The sequence below is a fragment of the Charadrius vociferus genome, unplaced genomic scaffold (genome assembly GCF_000708025.1).
Source record: "Charadrius vociferus isolate BGI_N301 unplaced genomic scaffold, ASM70802v2 scaffold62, whole genome shotgun sequence".
NCBI lineage: Eukaryota > Metazoa > Chordata > Aves > Charadriiformes > Charadriidae > Charadrius > Charadrius vociferus.
Genome location: NW_009647419.1, coordinates 2,642,381 through 2,662,963, shown reverse-complemented (window position 1 = coordinate 2,662,963; position 20,583 = coordinate 2,642,381). Strand labels below are relative to the sequence as shown.

Here is a 20,583-nt window from a genome sequence, read left to right as displayed (position 1 = left end):
ACTTAGGAAGGAATAGACCCATGCACCAGTACAGGCTGGGGGTAGACCACCTGCTAATGACCTTGGCAGAAAAGGTGATGGTGAAAACCAAGTCAAATATGAGCCAGCAATGTGCCCTTGCGGCAAGTCATCCAAAGCTTCCTGGGCCGCATTAGGAAGAGCGCTGCCAGCAGGCTGAGGGAGGTGATCTTTCCCTGGAGTGCCACCACCAGCTCCGAGCTCCTCAGTTCAAGAGAGATGCGGACACACTGGAGGAAACCCAGGAACGGGCCACAGAGATGGTTAAAATAGTGGAGCATCTGACATACAAGGAGAGGGTGAGAAAGCTGGGATGGTTTAATGTGGAGAAGAAAAGGCTGAGGGGGATCTTATCAATGTGAATAAATACCTGATGGCAGGGAGTAAACAAGACAGAACCAGACTCTTCTCAGTGGTGCCCAATGAAAGGACAAGAAACAATGGGCACAAACTGAAATCCAGAAAATTCCATTAAAAAAAGTAAGCAAAACCTTCATTAATGTGAGGGTGGTAAAGCACAGGAAGGGGTTCCCCGGAGAGGTTGTGTTGTCTCCATCCTTGGAGATATTCAAGGCCCAGTTGGACATGGCCATGAACAACCTGCTCTAGTTGACTGTTTCAAGCAGGGAAATTGGACTAGATGGTCTCTAGAGGCCTCCTTCCAACCTCAACAATGTCATTAAATTTTTATTTAATGATACTTACAGTTCATATTCTTCAGCCTTATGTTCTGTTATCAAAAGGAAGAATGGAGCCTATTTCTTACTGAAATCTGGAAATAAGCTTTTTTTATGCTGTACTTAAAAATTTCTCTCTACGTTATGCATGTTACCAGGTATCACAACACTGATCTCTCTTGCCATCCTATTCCAACTACCTCATGTAGAATACAGAAAGACTAGTTTTACTTTTTTTTTTGCTAAGATTTTTTTTCCCTTTAATCTTAGAAAAAAAATTTAATCTAGTTTAATTTTTCTTCCTGAAGAATAACAAATGTAATATTTATGCTCTGTCCAGGACATACTGTAGGCTCTGAGGAACAACAAAAGATGTGGCTGTCTAATGAGTTTACACTGTCTTCATACCTCAGTATACTTAATGAGATTATACACAAGCCTTGAGAGTTGAAAGGAGACCACACAAAGAAAACAGTTTGAGAAATACAGTAAATAGCCATTTATTTACAGAGTGACACAATATCCCAAATGAAGTAAGAATCTGCTTTTCAATAGAGAACATTCCCCTGCCTTCTAGTGCTTCTAGTCTAAAATGGTAAAGATAGAAAAGGTAAAATATACTGATTTTCTTTTGGTAAATTCTACCAATGAGTAGCAATAATTAATTTTGAAACTTTTTTATACTATATTGCTTTTTACTTTTAAATTATCTCCCCCACCACTTACTTATCTGTCAGTTGTGAAAAAAGGCCAAAGTGCCTGATGTGTTTTATAGAATCATAGAATCGTCTAGGTTGGAAGGGAGCTTTAAGATCTGTTATTTTCCTTTAAAGAAAAGACACAATAAAGTATTAAGACATAATAAAAGAATTCTAAGAGTAAGCAGCAAAGCACTCAAGATAGGAAAAAAAAATTGGTGCCATTGTAGCACTCTTATCTCTTTATTTTTGCACCCCACAAAAAGAAATAGAATTATTTGTGTAGCAGACTGCCAAGTCTCCTTCACGATGACACAAGTCTCTTCCACATTTCACCTCTATTCTATGAGGGAAGAGGGGGGAGGGAAAAACCCCAACCAAAAAAACGCCATCACAAGAAGGGAAAGTTCTTTCTGGAGAGCACTGCTTCAGCATTTCTAAAATGCCCATTCTTTAGGAACCACCAATATTCATCAAACTAGAGCCGCCTGAGTACAGATGAAGCATTCAGGAAATAAAGGGATGAGTTTGAAACAAATTCTACTCTGCCAATGCAAATGGCATTTATTCAAAAGACTGCAGCCAAATACAGGTAGGCTGAGAGACAGAGCAAAAGGATAATTACATCCCCTTCTAAGAGTCAATTTTGTACTTCTATTAGGAGACAAGATTCCTTTCCCCTCTTCTTTTGTAACTTAGGAGATCTACTCTTTAATAGTGCTTTTCTTGATGCTTTCTTATCAAACTTTCCCCAAAGTTTCTGGGGGGTGAAGATGATGACATCCGACTACAAAACCCCACTGAAGTAAACATAATCGTCAGTGTGTGCAGTGAATTTTTTTAAATGTATGTATGTATATATGTAAAGATATATTGACTCAAGCAGACAGTATTAATCCTCTCCTTATTCTAGACAGATTTTTGTCACAGTTGTTTGAAGCATACAGATGCATGTAGATGCAGTTCTTCCACATCAAAGCAGTGCTAAAATAGATCTCTAATTTCCACTTCTGCCACATCTATGTACAATGCTTTAAGATACATAAGTACAGTAATGCAAACCTTGAAAGATAAGAGAAAAATGAAATTGTTTTAATGACTTTCCATACTGAATCAAACCAAACAAAGCTATATTTTAAATCTGAATCTAGAGTAGAATTGTAGCTTGGTTTTAAGCATTTTTAATAACTGCGTTAGCTCTTGCCAGAGTACTTTAAGAACATTTCACTTCTGTGCCATGTATTTGTTCTGATTCCAAGGACAGTTCAAGCAGTTCACCCCACAGAATTTCAGGAGTTGAAATCGGAGTGTAATTTAGGATCTGTTGCTATAGCATCTATGATCAGGCATCTTTTCATAACAATATGGAGAGAAATCACTAATCACCACATCATTCAGCTTTGCGAGGTATTTTCTGTCCGCTCTTGAATCCTGTCTTAGGGAGTTGAATGAAATGCAAGAGGGAAAGAAAACAAAAGAGATATAGACATTCTTTAGACAAGTACAAGTAAAACAAGTAGAACTTAGAGCAAGTTCTACTCTGCAGCAGAAAAAAAGTATTTTCTAGTAAATCAGCAAAAGCTCATTCCTTACAGCTTACAACCAATTCTCTAATCTGATTAATCCGAACCACTTTGGCAGCCAAATGGATAAGGTATCTAGTTTAACTAACTAACTTTTTGGATTATGACTAAATATATCTGTTCCAAGAACTGTTTTAGAAAGTTGACAAATGTTAAAGAACATTGTCAAAATCTATTAAAAATAAAACTGTTCTTCAAATAGCTGAAGTTGTATTAAAATGCAGAATACAGAAATGGCCAAAAACTCTGGAATATTAAATAATAATAACAAAAGATCTAAAAATATAATTACGGAATCCAAAAAATGTTTAAGGAGCAACTAAGACAGTCACAATCAGTGCTAAATCCTTCTTCCAATACAGCAGGACCAAAAATTGTGAGAGTCCACAGGACCAAAATGACAGCCCTGGTATAAACACCATTGCAAAGAAGCTACATGAATTCATTGCATTAGCATTTATTGTAGAAGAACACAGTAAAATTCCCACCAGAGAGCCTTTTTGGGTAAGGGAGAGAATTACAGGAGAGAAGAATCTTTCTCAAATTAAAAGCTGCAAAAGAGGTTACACGCTAGGAGGCTGGATGCTAAGAAGATAACAGGACCAAACAGTATTCAGAAAAAAAAGGTTAAAATGAGTTTTGGGATGAAATAGTTAAGTCCTCATTTAAAACTACCTCAGTGCCTGAAGATGAGAGCAACAAAAATGACATCAGCCTTCAAAACTGGTGTCAGGGGATCAGTGTAACTACTGGGTTGTAAACATATAATCTGTTGCAGGAAGTAAGGAGAGACTATATAATGAATAGAAGGACTAGAGATACCTGGACAAATACACTGTGTGTGGGGAGAGTTAGACAGGCTTCTGTAAAAAGAAAACAAACCTGCATTACAAACCTGTTGGGGGCTTTTGGAAGGTTTAACCAGCATAAGGACATACATAAGCTGACTGATGAAATCAACTTGGATCTCTAAGATTTTTTTTTTTTTTTTTAGAAGTCCCTCACCAAGAAGGACTTCAAAGAAACTGAGCATTCACATGAGATAAGAGGGAATGTCTTGGCAAAGGTCAGTAACTGATTAAAAGATAGGAAATGGTATGAGACAAAATGCCATCCCAATAGAGAAGGTCACCACTGTAATCCTTCACAGGTTTTGTGCTGTGATCCATGTGCTATAATATTAATAAATAAACTGGACACAGGAGAATGCATAGTGAAAGCTTGCAAATGAGATGACTTTCTTTGAAGTAAGGACGTGAATAGGCAATAAGGGGCTGCAGAAACACCTTACAGGATAGAGCAAAAGGGTAATAAAAATGTCAAGTAATGAACAAAAAACGATGGGCTCCAATCTGACCACTTCTATTCAGGAGCCACTCCTTAGCACTGCAGCTGCATGAAAACATTAGCTGAGTACTAGGCAGCTGTTAAAAAGGTAAATGAAAATGCAAGTAATTAATTAGGAATGTAATAGAGAATAACGTACTAGAGCATACTACATGAAGTATACAAATCAATAACAAAAAGCCTACCTAAAACATGACATAAAGCCTTTGTTTGTCCACCCATGAATAGTGTGTTCTGTTTTGGACCTTTCATTTCAAAAGCAGCAATTCAGTATTGGAAAAATTTCAGAAACAGACAACTAAAATGGTTGTTGTTTTATGATGATGAATAATGATGTTTTATGCCTTATAAACATGTAACAACTTCTACAGAAGGAATGTCTGATTGGGCTAGGACTAACCAAAGAGGGGCATTGCAGAAGTTTTCAAAACTGTTAGAAATAAGACTGTTAAGTCACTAAATATAGCTACTGGGAACCAGAACTACCTGGAGGAGGTCTTTTTGAACAGCAGACACCTTTGCCAAAGGATGCTACTGATGCAAGAAATTTACATGGGCTCAAGGGAAGACAACAAATATTTGAGAGATCCATTGAGGGCTGCCATGCAAACAAGCCAAATTGGGCTCACAAAATCACCATTTAGAGGCTGGGCAAGGGAGCAAGACATGCTTGCCCTGTTATTATTCACCCTTAGGTATCTTCTCACAGTCACTCTTGAAGACAAAGTTAGATGGATGAAAACAACTGCTGAGTTTTTGTTTGCTTACGTTTCTTGGCATGTTACCTCTCAGCAAGTGCACACAATGCAAAATCAAGTTCCTCAGGTAACTGCTTAAAACTACAGTTAACTGGCGTGAGATAGATGATGAAGAATAGATAGGTCAGACTTTCCAAATATGTATTTTTATGGCTATTTGCTGTATTTCTATGCAGTTACAGCAGCTGTGTTAATTTTGTGAATGAAAAAGAGCCAAACCCCACAAATCGATCACTTTACAAGCGTTTTCAAAGATTGGCAAAGGTATTTCAAGTAAATAACGTTTTTTATGCAAGCATTATGAATAGCTAGACAGGAAGTTCATTTCCCCAGTGAAATCTCTTCACACAGCTGTATGTACTGGTGCACAGCAATATATTTTGCAGCAATGATTTTAAACAGCCATAAACAGACCATGGTGAGATCACTAAACTGTCTGGCACCTGTAATTGGTTTGTTTCAAAGAAATAATAATAATTTACACTTACACGATATGTTTGTAAAGATGGGCTGGAGTGCCAAAAAGTATTTAACAGAAAAACCTTCATCACTTTTAACGCTACTTTCATAGGACAACACGTGTAAGCTCTGGCCTTCCACAGCCAGTTTAACATAACCTTTTCCATCTCAATGGCTTGGAAAAGAGAATGCTCTCTCTTATAAAAACAGATGAAAACAGTTGTTTACCTGCCATTGCCTTGTACTTCTGATACAAGCTATATAGCCTGACCTTACTATAAAGCGCAAAGACGACTGCAATCATATATATATATATACACACACACACACACACACACGTATGTATAAATAAAATCTTAGTAAGCATGTGATCCATCTTACCTAGCTTTAATGGTGTAAAATTTAGGCATTTAATCTAGCTAGCTGTCTATGATTCCTTCAGAGTCCATGCAAAAATACAGATAAAAGTAGGGAGCGATTCCAATCCATTGTAAAATAAGTGCCTGAAGTGAAAGGAATCACACTCTGCAGGTGCTGCTTTCTCCATTGATTAGAGAACCAACAGTCAGCTAAGATTAGATTCTTAAATTTCAAGTAGCTAAATGTTTCCCTGTTTCACCTACCCAAGTTTCCCATTTCCAATGCCAACACGTATATTGGGATTTTTTTTCTAATTACTCAATTAATTCAAATGCTCATGTTTGGTAATTCTGTTAAAAATCCTTTCGTTCTAATGCTATTTAGCGCTTATGCAGCTGTTTCAAATACGCACCTACAGCTCATTGTGCGAACTGCATAATATATTATTATCAAATGTATTCCTGTATAATAAAAGTTAGGCTTCCTGATGCTTTCCTTACCAGCTGAAGACTGGTGCATAGTCTTTGACTGAGCTGAGGTACCTCCGGTATAACACACTATTTTGACCTGATTTGATCCTTGAGAGACAGCAAAGGATTAAGAAATAACCAGCCACTGGACATTTCTCTTCTCTTTCTTAGAATTTTCTACAGCCATGTCTAATTTCTAGAAGTTTTCCCCTATTAAAAAATAGTGAATCAAGTGATGAGAAGGGATTTTCTTCCCAAACTGCTGACACACAGCTAGTGTTGTCTATTCTAACAGTGATCTAATTCGGGCTATTTCTAAATGACAAGGGAATACACTCCCCTCTCACTTTCACAGCACTTTGGCATCTATGCTATATTAACACGTTATTTAAAATAATACATTGGCCCATTCTTTTTATATATATATATATATATATATATATATATATTTTATTTTTAAATTGGAACTTTAATATCTTTTTCCATCAGCCTCTGAAAGATCGGGTCGAGGCTCTATACGAAGTTTTGGCCAGTCTTAGGGCTTGACTATAAAATAAATTTTATACCGTCATGACTAGTTATTTTCATATAAAATATGAAAAAAAAAAAAAGTCCTAGCTTCTGCAGTCCTAGGAGTTTCTTTTAATATTTACTTTAGTTTGCAAAACTCCTGCAGTGGGATGATCTGGAAACAGCTCTAGACACTTTCTTCTTATACAGGTACTACAAAATCTGGATACGATGGAATAGGAAACCTTTGTGTAAGCAAGGCAGATTGGAGTGTTTTTCCCCTCCTCTACGCTTTGTTTTAGCTACAGCTTCATTATCATAAGAGTCAAATGTTTTCTTTTAGATTTAGTTCCATAGACTGTTCAGTATTTTGAAGAAAAGGAATTTGCAGAGAAGAAATAGAATAACCAGACACTTTAAAGTAAACTGCCTCAAATTACAGATGCTGCAGAGAACTCGCTGGATACAGTTTACATTGCTATTTTTTTATATAAATGGTTTCCTGATAAATAAGTTGTTCTTTCCTTACATCAGTGTAACAGGTTTGAAAAAAAAATCTAATTGATTCAGGCTCAAGCATGTTATTTACAAGCTGGTTTAAGCATACCGCATGAGATGTTGCTTGGATTTTTGTAAGGACAGCTGGTATGAGATATTTCAACACTTCAAAAAATAGTTTATATCCTCTTAAAATGTTATTGGGTAGGAGGAGAAGAAAGTGTTTGTACCGATACCATAATAGCACTTCGTTTAGCCAGTTGATCATTGTAACCTACTTGAAATGAAACTTATTTCACAGCAGGAAACATTACGTGTATTCAGGTAATTCCATAGAATCCCATGTAATTGTCACAAAGTGTTTTCCAAAAGGTGTAACAATTTTCAGTTTGTTCTGCTATCCACAAACATTTCTGCATCCTGCTGATTTTGAATTAACATCATTTAGCTACAAAAATCTCAGCTGAATTAAGGGGCATTTCTGTTACATTTGCTGTAAAACAAGTACTACCAAGCACAGTGAAGTGTATAGGAAAAAATTTGCTCACTTTTACTCTTTTTCTTTACCTGCAGGCTGCCTTTCTTCAACAAACCAGGTCAGTCTCTAAAAGTTAATTTGCATTAGAAAAAACATCCACTGCTGACAATGGCAGTCAACAACAGATACCATGAGAGTGGTGCTAGGCCTAACACAAGGTCTAGTTAGAACTCCTTTGGAAACTTAAAGGAATTCTAAAGCCAGGTATCTACTCTACAGAACTGCAGTCCTCAAGCATGAAAGAAAAACAAGGAATTTGCTATAGCTAAAGTTTGAGAAGTATGTTTTGCTTAAAAGCCAATGCTAAATACTTTAACATATATACGCTTCCTTGCAAATTTGTATGCCAATAACTGGTAGACACACCACAGGTACACCCAGCAATCCAGGCCTAAACTCCATATATTATTCTTGGGCAAGATATTTCAGCAATACTGCAGATTCCATCATTTTGCAACTCTCAGATCAGAAAAGTGCTTTGAGTGGTATGAATGATGTATGGTATGAAAGTCACTGTTTTTACTTTGACATACTAATACTTTTGAAACAAATCACACGTGAAAAATTGTGTGATAGCTGCCATTGGCTAAATGACCACTCCATTGTAGAAAAAAAAAGTATTTATTAGAAAATGAAGATATTCATTAGCAGCCAGCTTATGATCCTCAGATCTCAAGCTGCTTTTTGCTCTTCTGTGCCATTTCTAAAACCCGTGTAGCATATAATTTCTGAAAGCCAGGAAAAGAAAAAAACTTAGGTACTAAACCATGAGGACTACGTACTATACCCTGTAACTAGCAATGGATGCTCTGAATTTATACAAGTATTCCCACCGCACGGAATAGCAGGGCAGCATTTTGCTTGAAAGCCGTGGTTGATCCTAACAGGAAGCTCACCATTGCAGACTTTGAAATATGTTTTCAAAATTTACAAAAGCCTAATCACCATATGGTAGCTAATGCCACCTGACATTTGAAACATGATTAATCTAAGGCAAAGAACAGGAAGCTTTTCCAGGATAAACAAACAATATAGCTAATAATGAAACATTGCTGAAGTTCTGAACTGGATATTAATGCTCACTTTGAGATAACTGAAAATGCCATCCACATATAATGCAAATCTTTCAGCATTTCAGCCAGACTATATGATAAGGAAGGAAAAAAGTCCCATCAACTCACCAGTTCATTATTTCATTATCACAATGATTCATGCAGTATTTTTTTTAAGTAACTATGAACTAACTTACCATATTCCAAGGATTACAGCAAGCTCTTCTGCACACAAATCAGGTACCTGGTGCTGGTCAGCATCTGCTAATTTTATCTCATTAAGCACTGTATCATCATTTAAATCATAATTCTGTTCAAGGAGAAAAAATATTTTAAAATAGAAACAGTTGCAGAAAAAATTATGACTTTAAAATACGAAAAAATATAGACTTATTTGAAAAAGAACAATACTAACATCAGAAAATGGCACAATGGAAAATAATTTACCATGATTATGATAGAATAACTAACTGACTAAGCCAGCAGAAGGAAGTATCATCCAGACCACTTGTGCTACAAATATACTGGTTGTTATGCAGGAGGAACAGCATTCAGAGCAACTATAAGGTTAACTGAATATTGATTTTCTACTTAAATAAGGGCTGAAGGGGACTTTCCTTTCCAAACTGTTGCTCATAGCATTATCCACAATTTCCTCTTCTGTTTTTATATATATATATGTATATACATATATATATATATGTATATACAAGCTGAAGCAAATTAACATTAAATTCTTTCTTAACATGCAGGTTTTCAGGCTAGAAACAATGGACCTCTAGGAATGTATGGATTTCTTTTTAAGTATCAGCAAAGTGCAACTAAGTAAAGCCTGCCTTCTGCCAGTACAGTTAAATTCCTTACACAGGGAAGTGGTCCTCCTCTTTTTTTTTTTTTTTAAAGCAGTTTTGCAAATTAAACAAACACAGATTCAAAAAGCCCTACTGAGCCAGCACCTCCAAATACTTTGTCCTGGTAAAGGCAAGAAGGGGTATGCCAAAAAGGTTTGCTCTTGCACAAGTACTTGTGACTTTCCATCAAATTTCCTCTGGAACAAATTGTTTAAGGAGTATTCAGTCTAACTTTTACAAACAAGTATGCTACCTGAAGTTCACTGTCTGTCATTTTAACTTGGAGAAGAAAGTAATATAATCTGTGGCTGAAAAGTATAAATTACAATGTTCATAGAATTAGCATTTGTTTGGAAACAACAAAACAGTAGGGCCAAGTCACATAATTCATGGCAGTAGGAATATCTAGACCAATTTCCTACCGTTACACTGTTACTAAACATGTCTGTCGGTCCTTACGAACCTGTGCATTTCTGTGATGCCTTGCAGGCTATTTTGAAAATCTGTCTCTTACCTGTTTTCCTAATTCCATCATTCTTAGTCATTAGAAATTAATACATAAACCATAGAAGATCATATTTGCCACACCCATCTTGCAGTCATATGTTGTTTTACCCCCTGTCCTTTAATATTGGGCACCTACCCCACATCTTTTCCAAAAACTTTCAGAAATCATAAGTAAGTTTCTCCTAGCCAGTATACACTTTTCCCTTGCAGACACCCAAGAAAAACTTCAGAAGATATTCATTTTAAGAAATTAAAGCAATTCTTCTCAAATACATACCATTGTCAAACTTTCTAGAGGTGTTGGAGCTGGACTTAGTTCACTGTGAGGAAGGAGGAATTCATCTGTTCTTTGGACATCCAAAATAAGCTGTGCAACATATTTTTCCTGAAATCGTGTTCTCTTCCCCAAAGCACCTACAGCAAATTAATATAAGTTTATATTAATGAACACTAAAAACCAGTAATCCCATCATATACTATAAAGATGCTCACAAAAAAGCAAAATAAAGAGAGAAACACATTCAGAATTAACCTAAGAAATTTAGCAGTGAAGCACATGTGCTCTCACTGCTAGCTATGACATACAAAGAAAAACATATTACAAATATACAAACACAGCTAGGTAAGTCTTGCAAAGCCACTTTTAGATAAATTCCCCCAAACCCACCATATTGTCTCTTGAAACCGCACTGGCATCAAGTTTCATCAGTTCCTTACTTATTCCCTAGCAACAAACCACAAACAATTGTTCGATTCGCCTGCTAAAAGCTAATGACAAGACGGAGACATTTAGGTAAATCCCATAATATCTTAGAAGGCCCTAATTTTAAATATTTCAAATCTTCATTTGAAGACTCAGGTCTATGAAGAAGGATCACAGACATGATGTTACCATAATACAGCATATAAGATACTGTAAAAGTAGCATAGATGAGAGTGAAATCGCAAACCAATGAAGGCTGTCTACTGCATTAATCGATTTTCAGAATGCACAACGTGGAATTCCTCTCAGTGGTGTTTCTTCAGTTCTTTACTGGACCCTCTGACAACTTTTACAAGTTTTTAGGGTGGCAATCGACATTTATACCAAACTGAAAAGAAAACCATGTCTGTTCTTCCTCTGTTAGCAACCTGTTTGCAAGCTGCAATCAAAGAAATCATAGAACAATTTCAGGACAGCAACTTAAAATAACAGAATCCTAACCAGAAACAAAATGGGACTAAAAATCACTCTATAAAATTTGGAGGCTTGCTTGCCTATTATTATGATGATACAATGCTCATGTAATGTGAACTGTGAAAGTCAAATAACAGAAACAGAGGACTGAATGTTGATCCACTGTTACTTTTGCAGGACCAATTAAGACCAAGTAAAGTTCTCAATTTCATCATCATTTTGAAAATCTTGCAGGACATAAAATCTTTGAGGTAAAGATGATTGACTGCTCATGTGACAAAGGCCTGAGGGTGAGGCCATCATCAGTAAGAATTACCTGGCACGGGCAGTGAAATAGCAGTCACCCCTTTTTCTTCCTGGAGGTGGAAAGAGAGCAGTAGGGAAGCCAGAAATTAAACTGATTTCTCTTTTTCTGCCAATTACCCCTTTTAATGGGAAAGCTCTGTGTTAGGAGTTCATGAAGAAATGAAAAAGGTTCTAAAAATATCACCTTAAAAGCGCAAGGCACACTGCAGAGACACACACAGAGAAATACTGGGTAATGATTCATACTAATTTTATGTGGTAGCACTCAATTCTCAATTTTATTAATGCTTGAAAATCATTATGCTGTAATTCAATTCCTATTATGTCTTACTGCTTAAACAGCTGAATAAAACACTCGCAAAGTTATGCTGGTTACCAATACATTTACTTGCTAACACCCAGAAACTGTAATTGTTTATGCTCTGAGATGCACACCCTCCCACCCCATTTTTTAAGGGAAGAATTCCTTGCTATTACAGGGACAAAACATAATTATTTTTATTTGGAAAATACATGTCACATGTTGAAGCTGGGGGAAAAGTTTGCTTGCTTTATACTACCATATATCCTCACAAAGGAGAGGGAGTCGACACAGAGACTTTACTTTCTGTTCCTTATTAAAAGTTCCCAGGGATGCACTACTGGGCATGAAAACAATAAGCAGACAATATGCAGATCTCAGAGTTCAGCATTATTAATCCTCCAGATCTGTTGATCTTCAATTTATTTTTTGATTACCACCCTTCATTTTAGTAAATTTATATGCACAAAGGACCACAATCTTTTCTTTTATTGGAAATTGTTTTCTGGAGTTATTGATGGTTGTGACTCGTAGTGAGGAACATAAGGATGCTTTTGAATAAATGATGAATACAGCACAGACCTGGATTAATGGGACTTAAAGTATACAATCCAAACCAAGCATGACTTATTCACACATTTCTAAAATAACTTTAGAGAATGTTGGTTCTAAATTCTCTCTTTAAGAACAGCATACATTTCCATGCCATAATAAAATGTCCAACTACTAAAGATTACAAACACTAAAGAATAAAAGACTCTTAAAATCCTTTCCTAAAAAGGAAATTCTTTCCAAAAGCCTTAAAAATGTCTTTACTAGAGGTTGAATTTTTACATTAAAGTGAAGTCTTTTTTGGTGATGTAACATTCCTTTCATTTAGCCAAAACATGCATGTCAAATGAATTTGTCTAGAATGCCAACAATTCCCACATGTTCAGTTCAGTTCATTTAACTTCAGGTTAGACATCCTTCATAACTTTTCTAACAGATTTATGGAGATAAACCACAGAACTTTTTGGAGTTTCACAATATTTTTTCCAAGAAATCACCACAATCTCTCTCTGGGACTAGCATAACCTCTTGGTAAAGTAATCAAAAATACAAGGGATTCCAATGCATCCAAACTTTTTTTCTTTTCCCCTCCAAACAAGAGGGTTTTTTCCTATGTTAGATTTAAGGAAATTATTAATCCAAAATCTAGAGATCACCTTTAAAGGGGGAAAAAAATCCAACATGTGTAGCTCTAAGTTGAGGAATATCAAGGAATAGCCACTTGCCATATTGATTTTACTTGTTCTTAGTTGATTGTTTTTGTGTATGTGTTGTGTTTTGTTTTTTTTTTTTTTAATTAACATATTAAACTGACTCAGGATATAAGCAGGGGTAGCTGCAGCTCCAATCTAAGTATAAAGAAACAGCTAGCCTTGTGACATACAGTGGTGTAATAGGCAAGGAGGCTGTAAATTTCAGTTCCTTAGTGCTTTCCATTAATAAGTTTAAAGAAAAAAAAAAATGTATAAACGTTTTTGCATTTCTACTCAGGCACAATTGAAAGTTCTTACATGGAAAAGGTGTGCATTTCATGTCATTTTGATTACCTAGCAGGACCAGCTAGACCAAATAGTCCCATACCTATACATGTACCTTTAAATGAAGTTGCAAGTACAGCAATTTCATCTGCCTGACCAAAAATAGTAGGTTCTAAAAGGATAAATATAAAGTCTCCATAGTGATTGAATCCTTGATATTACTGTTCATCAGAAATTTGACTTTTCTACTTATTCCCTGTGATAACAACAGTCCTGGAAGTTACTTTTAAGTGCTATTTACGTGGTGTAGATCTAGGCTAGTGGCATAAAAGGTGAAAGACTCCATGAAATTATCATGCAGACTTCTTTATAAGTGTCTCCAAACAAACAAAAAGATTATTCATCATGACACCAACTAGTTTCAGGAGTCCCGTAACAGACAACTAGACCTAGAATTTGATACGAAACATGAGAAGGATCGTAATGCCACAGCTGCTCAGACACCCACATTAGGGATTACATTGTAACTACATGGCATATTTCTCTTCCCTTTTCCAAGTAATGCTAATTCTTAGAAGACAAATAAGTTTTACCTGCTAAAAGTCAAGATTTTTCAAAATACAGTTCTTTTTTACTTGCATATGTAAAAAAACCCCAACAAATTGCCGGTTAGTTTGGTCCAACCAACCATCCTCATAGGCTGTACAAGCAAAACTTACCTGTAAGATTAATCTGCAGTTTTGTTATGTCTTTAGCTGTATTGAAACATTGTTTAGCTTTTTTATACTCGTAGTAATACAAAAATGTATAAGCACACTCAAGATGGAACTGAACTGCTAAGTGCCAGCTTTCACCATCTGTGAACAAAGTTTCTGCTTCTGTCACTGCAAATCAAGAAAAAGAAAAGCTATCAGGATGCAGTCCAGGAGAATGACATTTTTAAAATACATTTAAAATACCAGGAGAAAAAGACTGTTATGCCTAAAGCAGGCCTGTTGTTCTTTACACCTCTACACATTTAAAAAATCTACTGGCAGTGTATAAAAAACATCTAAAGCATTTTTCAAGTTTTATATCTAAGGATTACTATTAGAACAAACAAAGTTTGATCTTCCCTTATATTTTACAGCAAAGCTGAATTGGGATATATTACTTTAGCAGGAGATAAACAACTCTAATTGTCTTGGACCTGCTCAGAATACAGAATAATGAGGTAATATTCCCCCCTCTTAATTTGCAGGCTTCAAATGAGAAGGATTCACCAGCAGATTGAGCACTGAATGGGGACTTAGGACTCCCTAGGGGTTTTTTGTTTGGTTGGTTTTTGTTTGGTTAGTTTTTGGTTGTGTGTGGTTCTTTTACTTGTTTTGTTTGTTGGTTTTTTTTAATATATAATTCCTGATTTGCTGAGAGATAAAGATCATGCTCTCCATCTGAAGAGGAGAAAATACCTTCATAAATAAATATGAAATATTTAGGAAAGACGACCTGACATTTTTTCATCCAGCACAGAAGCATTTGTGTTTCTTATATTCTATCTATCAAAATATAGTAAATGACAAAAGAAAGTTCTTGTACACCAAAATGCAGACCATTAGACTGAAAACAAATTATGTGAATTACTTTTAAATGGAAGTGGTTTTTTGCTTTGGGCTTTATTTCTTTATTTTGCCAGATAATTATTATATAATAGAGTTCTTTAAAAGCTCACAGCATCACAGTACCTAAAAAGACTGGTACCCAAGATTAACATAGATGCTGTGTTGCTTAATGGATGCTTAATTTTTCAAACCTGCTTATTAAGATTAGTAAGATGTCTTACTATATGAAAAACTAGTATTATCAAGGATTTTTTAAACATTTTTCTCTCACTTTTGAATTCAGATATTGGCAGTCAACGCTAGCCGGAAGAGATTTTATTGTTTTAAAACTCTTAGGCTTTTTTTTTTTTCTCCTGAGTACTTGTTAATGCTCAAAATCTTTCCATTAATATAGAAGGCTGCTAAGTCTGAACATATTTTTACACAGCTTTTTAAATTCAGTAAATAAGAATTTGCATGGACAGATCCTGCCTAGTAACATAACTTTTTTCTGAGTCCGAATTTAGATATTTGGTTGAATGAAAGGAAATTGGCAATTTAAAAATATTACTCCAAAGCTTTTCAACTACAGTAGGATAGAGAATGCAGCAGGTTACAACTTAATCCTTAAAAAAAAAAACCTCAAGAGAATACAACTATTTAAAAACAAAGTCTGTGCAATTTAATCCTCACTTTTAACACAAAGCCTATTTCAAACACCTTACTTCAAAACTGAGAAAATTAGCTGAATGTTAACCTCACATTTAAGTAATGCATACTCTTCATTAAGAAAAGATCTGAAGTTTTAATGCTTTTGTCCATACTTATCATTAAACACCTTCTCTTTTTAAACAAGAGAATAATGCCCACAGTACCATAAAACATCTGCCTTTCTAACAAAAGCTTAGTTTTTTGTAGTAAGAGTGAAAAAAAAAAAATCAGTAAATAATTTGGGACATCTGCCATCTTTATCTATAGTTTCACACTATATACATATACAATGGCCCTCTGATGGTTTCGCAGAGGACAAAAATCCTAATTACATGAGGAAAAATAAAAAGGGATTTTCCATGAGGCGTTAGTAAAAGCACTCAAAAATGCACTGAAGGTTTTATACAAATGCAAACATAGATTTGCATTGACTCTTTAGCATAGTTTGAGCCACTACATTCTGAAGGGCTGTTGTCAGTGCAACAAAGTCTACAAGATACTGAATGTGCACATACACATGTGGAAACTGCACAATAATGCAACTTTCCAACTGAATGAATTTAATTCAATTTCAAGGGGAAAAAAAACCCAGCTCTTAGTCTATAATCATACATTACTTCTTGATTTTCTATAGCTAACAAGTTTCAATGATCTGAACTTAAAATTACTTGTGCTAAAACCATACATACTGCTATAACAAACTAAAATGATACACTGAGAAGCGGTCTTACCACTCTCTAGCTAAATAACGTTTACTTACAGTGCTAATCCCCAAACTTGGCAAGTTTAGGCATCTGAGACTTGAAGGACCTTTGTGGAAAGCTTCACATCATTACTAGTACTGATGTAGCTGTACAGAAGCACTGATGTCCCAAACTTCAGACATCCCTCTAGCATCCCATACCATGTTTGGCACAGGGCCAAATGGATGGGAAACAGCACTGAGCCCTGCAGGTTTTGCACAACAGCTGCTTCAGAACAGCGGAGAATCACTGCAGCTGTCTTCTATTCAGGTGGTGATGCTGACCTAACACTTGAGAACAATGTATTTTAAATAGAAATGAGAATTTCTCCTGAATTTGAAGGTCTTTTTCTCTAGTAATTAGGAAAAAGTTTTCTAGCGAAGTTGATACAGAACAAGCAAGTGGGTTTTTCAAGCCCTAATCAAAAACTACTTAAAAGGTTTATTAAGTATTTACTTTATGGAATATGAAGGTACTAGTTTGAAATACCAGATGGCTTTAATTAGAAAGTAAATAAACTGTTAGAGGCAGCATGCAGCAAAACCTGCCTAGAAAAACTCACTAAAGATTCGAGTGTACTTTACATCACCTTCTCTGAAAACAATATCCAGGATTCTCAAAACAGGTCACTGAAAACAGACATCTTAGTACTTATTTAGTATCTGTGCATATGCAGCAGCATCCTGCACAAACTGTTGTACTTCTAGCCAGTATCATCTAGGCAATGAATTTTAATTAATTTTATATTACTTCTCTTTCAGTTTTGTCCCAAGTTTTTAGGTATTTATAAGAAAAAGTAACAGTCACATAAATGTGCTACTGATTTTATCTACTTAGCAGAACCCAAAAGTGCTTTCATGTGTTCTGCCTTCTCCAAATAAAACAACTCTGTCAAACAAGAATTGCAATGCTTCAATAGAACTGCAAAATCACTGGGCATCTATGGAACACAGAACAACAGAAAAAATTACCTAGAAATGGGCAGAAGACTATTTACAGTTTCTAAGCTTTTTAAAAAAATATTACAAACATATCACCCTAACCTTCCTTATCTAATTGAAGCATACAAGCACCACTTCATCATATAAAATGTATAGATATTTTTAGGTAAATATTTCAAAAATATACATTCCAGAAGTACTGTACAACCTAACACAGAAATATTCAAGCCTTACTACATTAAAACTAAGCAACAACAATTTTGCCTCAAAAAGCTTACCCCTAACTGTCAAACTAAACAAAACAGTTACCATCTCTATGCAACTCTGTTTTTAAAATGGCTATGAAAAGTAGGTGTGAGATTAGCTCTTACAACATATCCTGGAATCCACATTTTAAGGATTTTTTATTTTCAATACAAGCATTTAACAGGCTAAACTTGTAAGATTAACTCACTACACTGACAATGCCCATTTTTGAAGTAAAACTCAATTTGCTATAATTCAATTTGGAAATTAAAAATGCAACTTAGATTTCATTCTTTGCACCTGTTGAAGTCCAACCCTCATCCTCAGTCCTTAGCCTATAAATTAACATGCCAACAAATTTATCATGATGTGCTTGAATTACACCTGTCAATTGCTTTCTAACACGTACATCAAATCAGCAACACTTCTAACTTTCGAAGAACTAGAAATTTTAAAGTTACAGACTAAAGAATACGTAGAATTTAATCTTAAGATTCCCATACCTGTGCAAGATAACTCTGGAAGTTAGTTCAAAATTCTCTAATAAAGTATAAAAAAGAAAAAAACCCCAAAAATCATAGTTTACATCAGTTGTAACAAAACCCTTCCACTCCAGTCCTTTTAGCATCCAGTAAGAGCATGAAGTTCGTTGTTTCTACACTGCAGAGGACCCAGTAAAATCCTCTGGTCCATTTCATTATTCCACTAACACCTTTGTTACCTATTTGGAAGTTCTTCAAGGACCAAAACCCACTTCATATTTTAAATATAATTTACGTGGTATGAATATATGGTTCACATCAAAAAAGCTCCATTAAGGTGTGGTAGGAGAGGGGAGATTTGAAACTTTGGCATTTAAGATTGCCGTCAAAATCAAACATACGTGACAACTCATCTCTAAATGCAACAGAAAATTTCTTAAGTGTAATTGGTTGGAAATTTCAGGTTTGTGAAATTAAATGAAGAATCTTTAGCTAACTAACTGGTGATGGGCAAATGTACATTAAAGCTTGTCTCCTTTTTCCAGCTTTATCAGTTGATGTAGCAAATGATATTAACACTCTATGTAAGAGTTTATTCCTCTTAGAAAAAAAAAACCAAGCAATATAATTACATTTGACATTTTAACTTTCTACATTATGCTTTTCTAAACATCAATATACATATTCCTTAATTTAGTTTTAATGTTGTCTATTTTATCTACATATTATGCAGAGAGGTAACAAATCTCAAAACTTATGGGGTAATAGAGAAAAGAAGAAAAAATAGGTTTAACTCCCCATGAAGGTACAGAAGAACAAGGATATTCCCTTTTCAGACCCAAATGAGCTCAGTTAAAGAATGAAAACTGTACAGAATGGCTTCAAGTGAACTTGTGATAAGTTAACAGTGCTAAGCACAGGGAAAGAAAAAACTTTGTCTACAATCACATATTCTCATTTTCATTGTAGATGTCAGAAAAAAGCATGTGCCATACAAGTCCATGCCAATTTAAGTGAATTTTGTTCCCTCTTTACTCTCTGTAGTTACATAAGCATCTGAGAAGCAACATGTTGCAAGAGTTGTGCCTACAAATTCCTCTCCCCCATGATATCTTACACCTGATGTTGTAGGCCAATAAACCAAGTAATTAGAAACATACCTTGTTTTATACAGGTCTGAGCAAGAGCAAATAGCTCAGGTGATCTCTCCTCTAACAACTGCTGATGAATATTCACACATCTTAGAGTCCACCAAGATAACGTCTGAAAGTAAATACAGATACTTCAAATTAATAACAAGTACAGATCCTTTTTAAAAAAAGAAAGAAGATAAATGGCTTTAAAATATAGATTTTGTAACCTATTCCATTCTAAATTCTAGAAGACATAAACCCATTCAAAATAGCTGCTTTATATAAAAAGTGCACAGTAACCTAGCATAAAGATTAACATATTCAAGCAGCCCTACAGTGGTCTAAGAGTTTGATGGGCTTTTCCTCTGTTAATTTCTCTAGCCTCTCTTTAAACCCTGCAAATCTTTACGACCACAATCTGGTAAGAAACTCTGTGAACAGAAGATAAAAGAAATACTTGTGTGTGCTTATTTTGGAGCAGCCACTTGCTACTTTGACTTCATACCTCCTAATTCTTGTAACAGAAAAAGGCCAAAAAAAAAGTTTTCTACTTATCTTCCTTTGTGTAACATTTATGATTTTAATAGACAGCCATGATCTCACTCTTCAGTAATCTTTCCAGCCTGAAGAGTCCTAGACTATTTATGGAAGCCATCCAGTATTTCTGGTCACCCAGTGTTGCCCTTCTATGCATTTTTTGCCTGTTCTGTTTAACCTTTTTTATTTCTTCAGGTGAGAGTAGAAAGGAGATTGAGAGAAGTGGAAGACAACCAGAACTGTTCATGAGAACACCTTACAATCACAATTGAAGTACTAACGTTTGTATGTGGAATTTCAGAAGAGCAAATACCTTACTCAACTAAGTAATTGTTCTATAGCAGAGCTGAATCACAGTTCAGGAAATAACTGATTTTAGAAAGCTGTGTACACAAAACACAAGTTCCCCAGCATATCTTACCCCTCTCTAGCTGCACCAGGTAGAAACACACGGAAAAGCTAACTGTTAATATTCTATTCTCAAAATTATACTTAAGATTATTATCTGTGAACATAGGGCATACCTCTACACAGGCTCTAATGATTACTAGTTATTCTGCTACTGTTAGCA

At 35.3% G+C, this 20,583-nt stretch overlaps 1 protein-coding gene across 1 annotated transcript in view; it reads right to left on the bottom strand.

Moving 5' to 3' along the window:
• The window catches only part of TTC27 (tetratricopeptide repeat domain 27), a 128,294-nt gene that overhangs the window by 86,677 nt on the left and 21,034 nt on the right, over window positions 1-20,583 (bottom strand). Inside the window, exons 5-8 of the mRNA XM_009880444.1 lie at window positions 19,503-19,605; window positions 14,359-14,523; window positions 10,604-10,740; window positions 9,166-9,278 (exon numbers count right to left, since the gene is read on the bottom strand). Coding sequence (XP_009878746.1) covers window positions 9,166-9,278; window positions 10,604-10,740; window positions 14,359-14,523; window positions 19,503-19,605 — 518 coding nt within the window. The remainder of the gene's footprint in view (window positions 1-9,165; window positions 9,279-10,603; window positions 10,741-14,358; window positions 14,524-19,502; window positions 19,606-20,583) is intronic.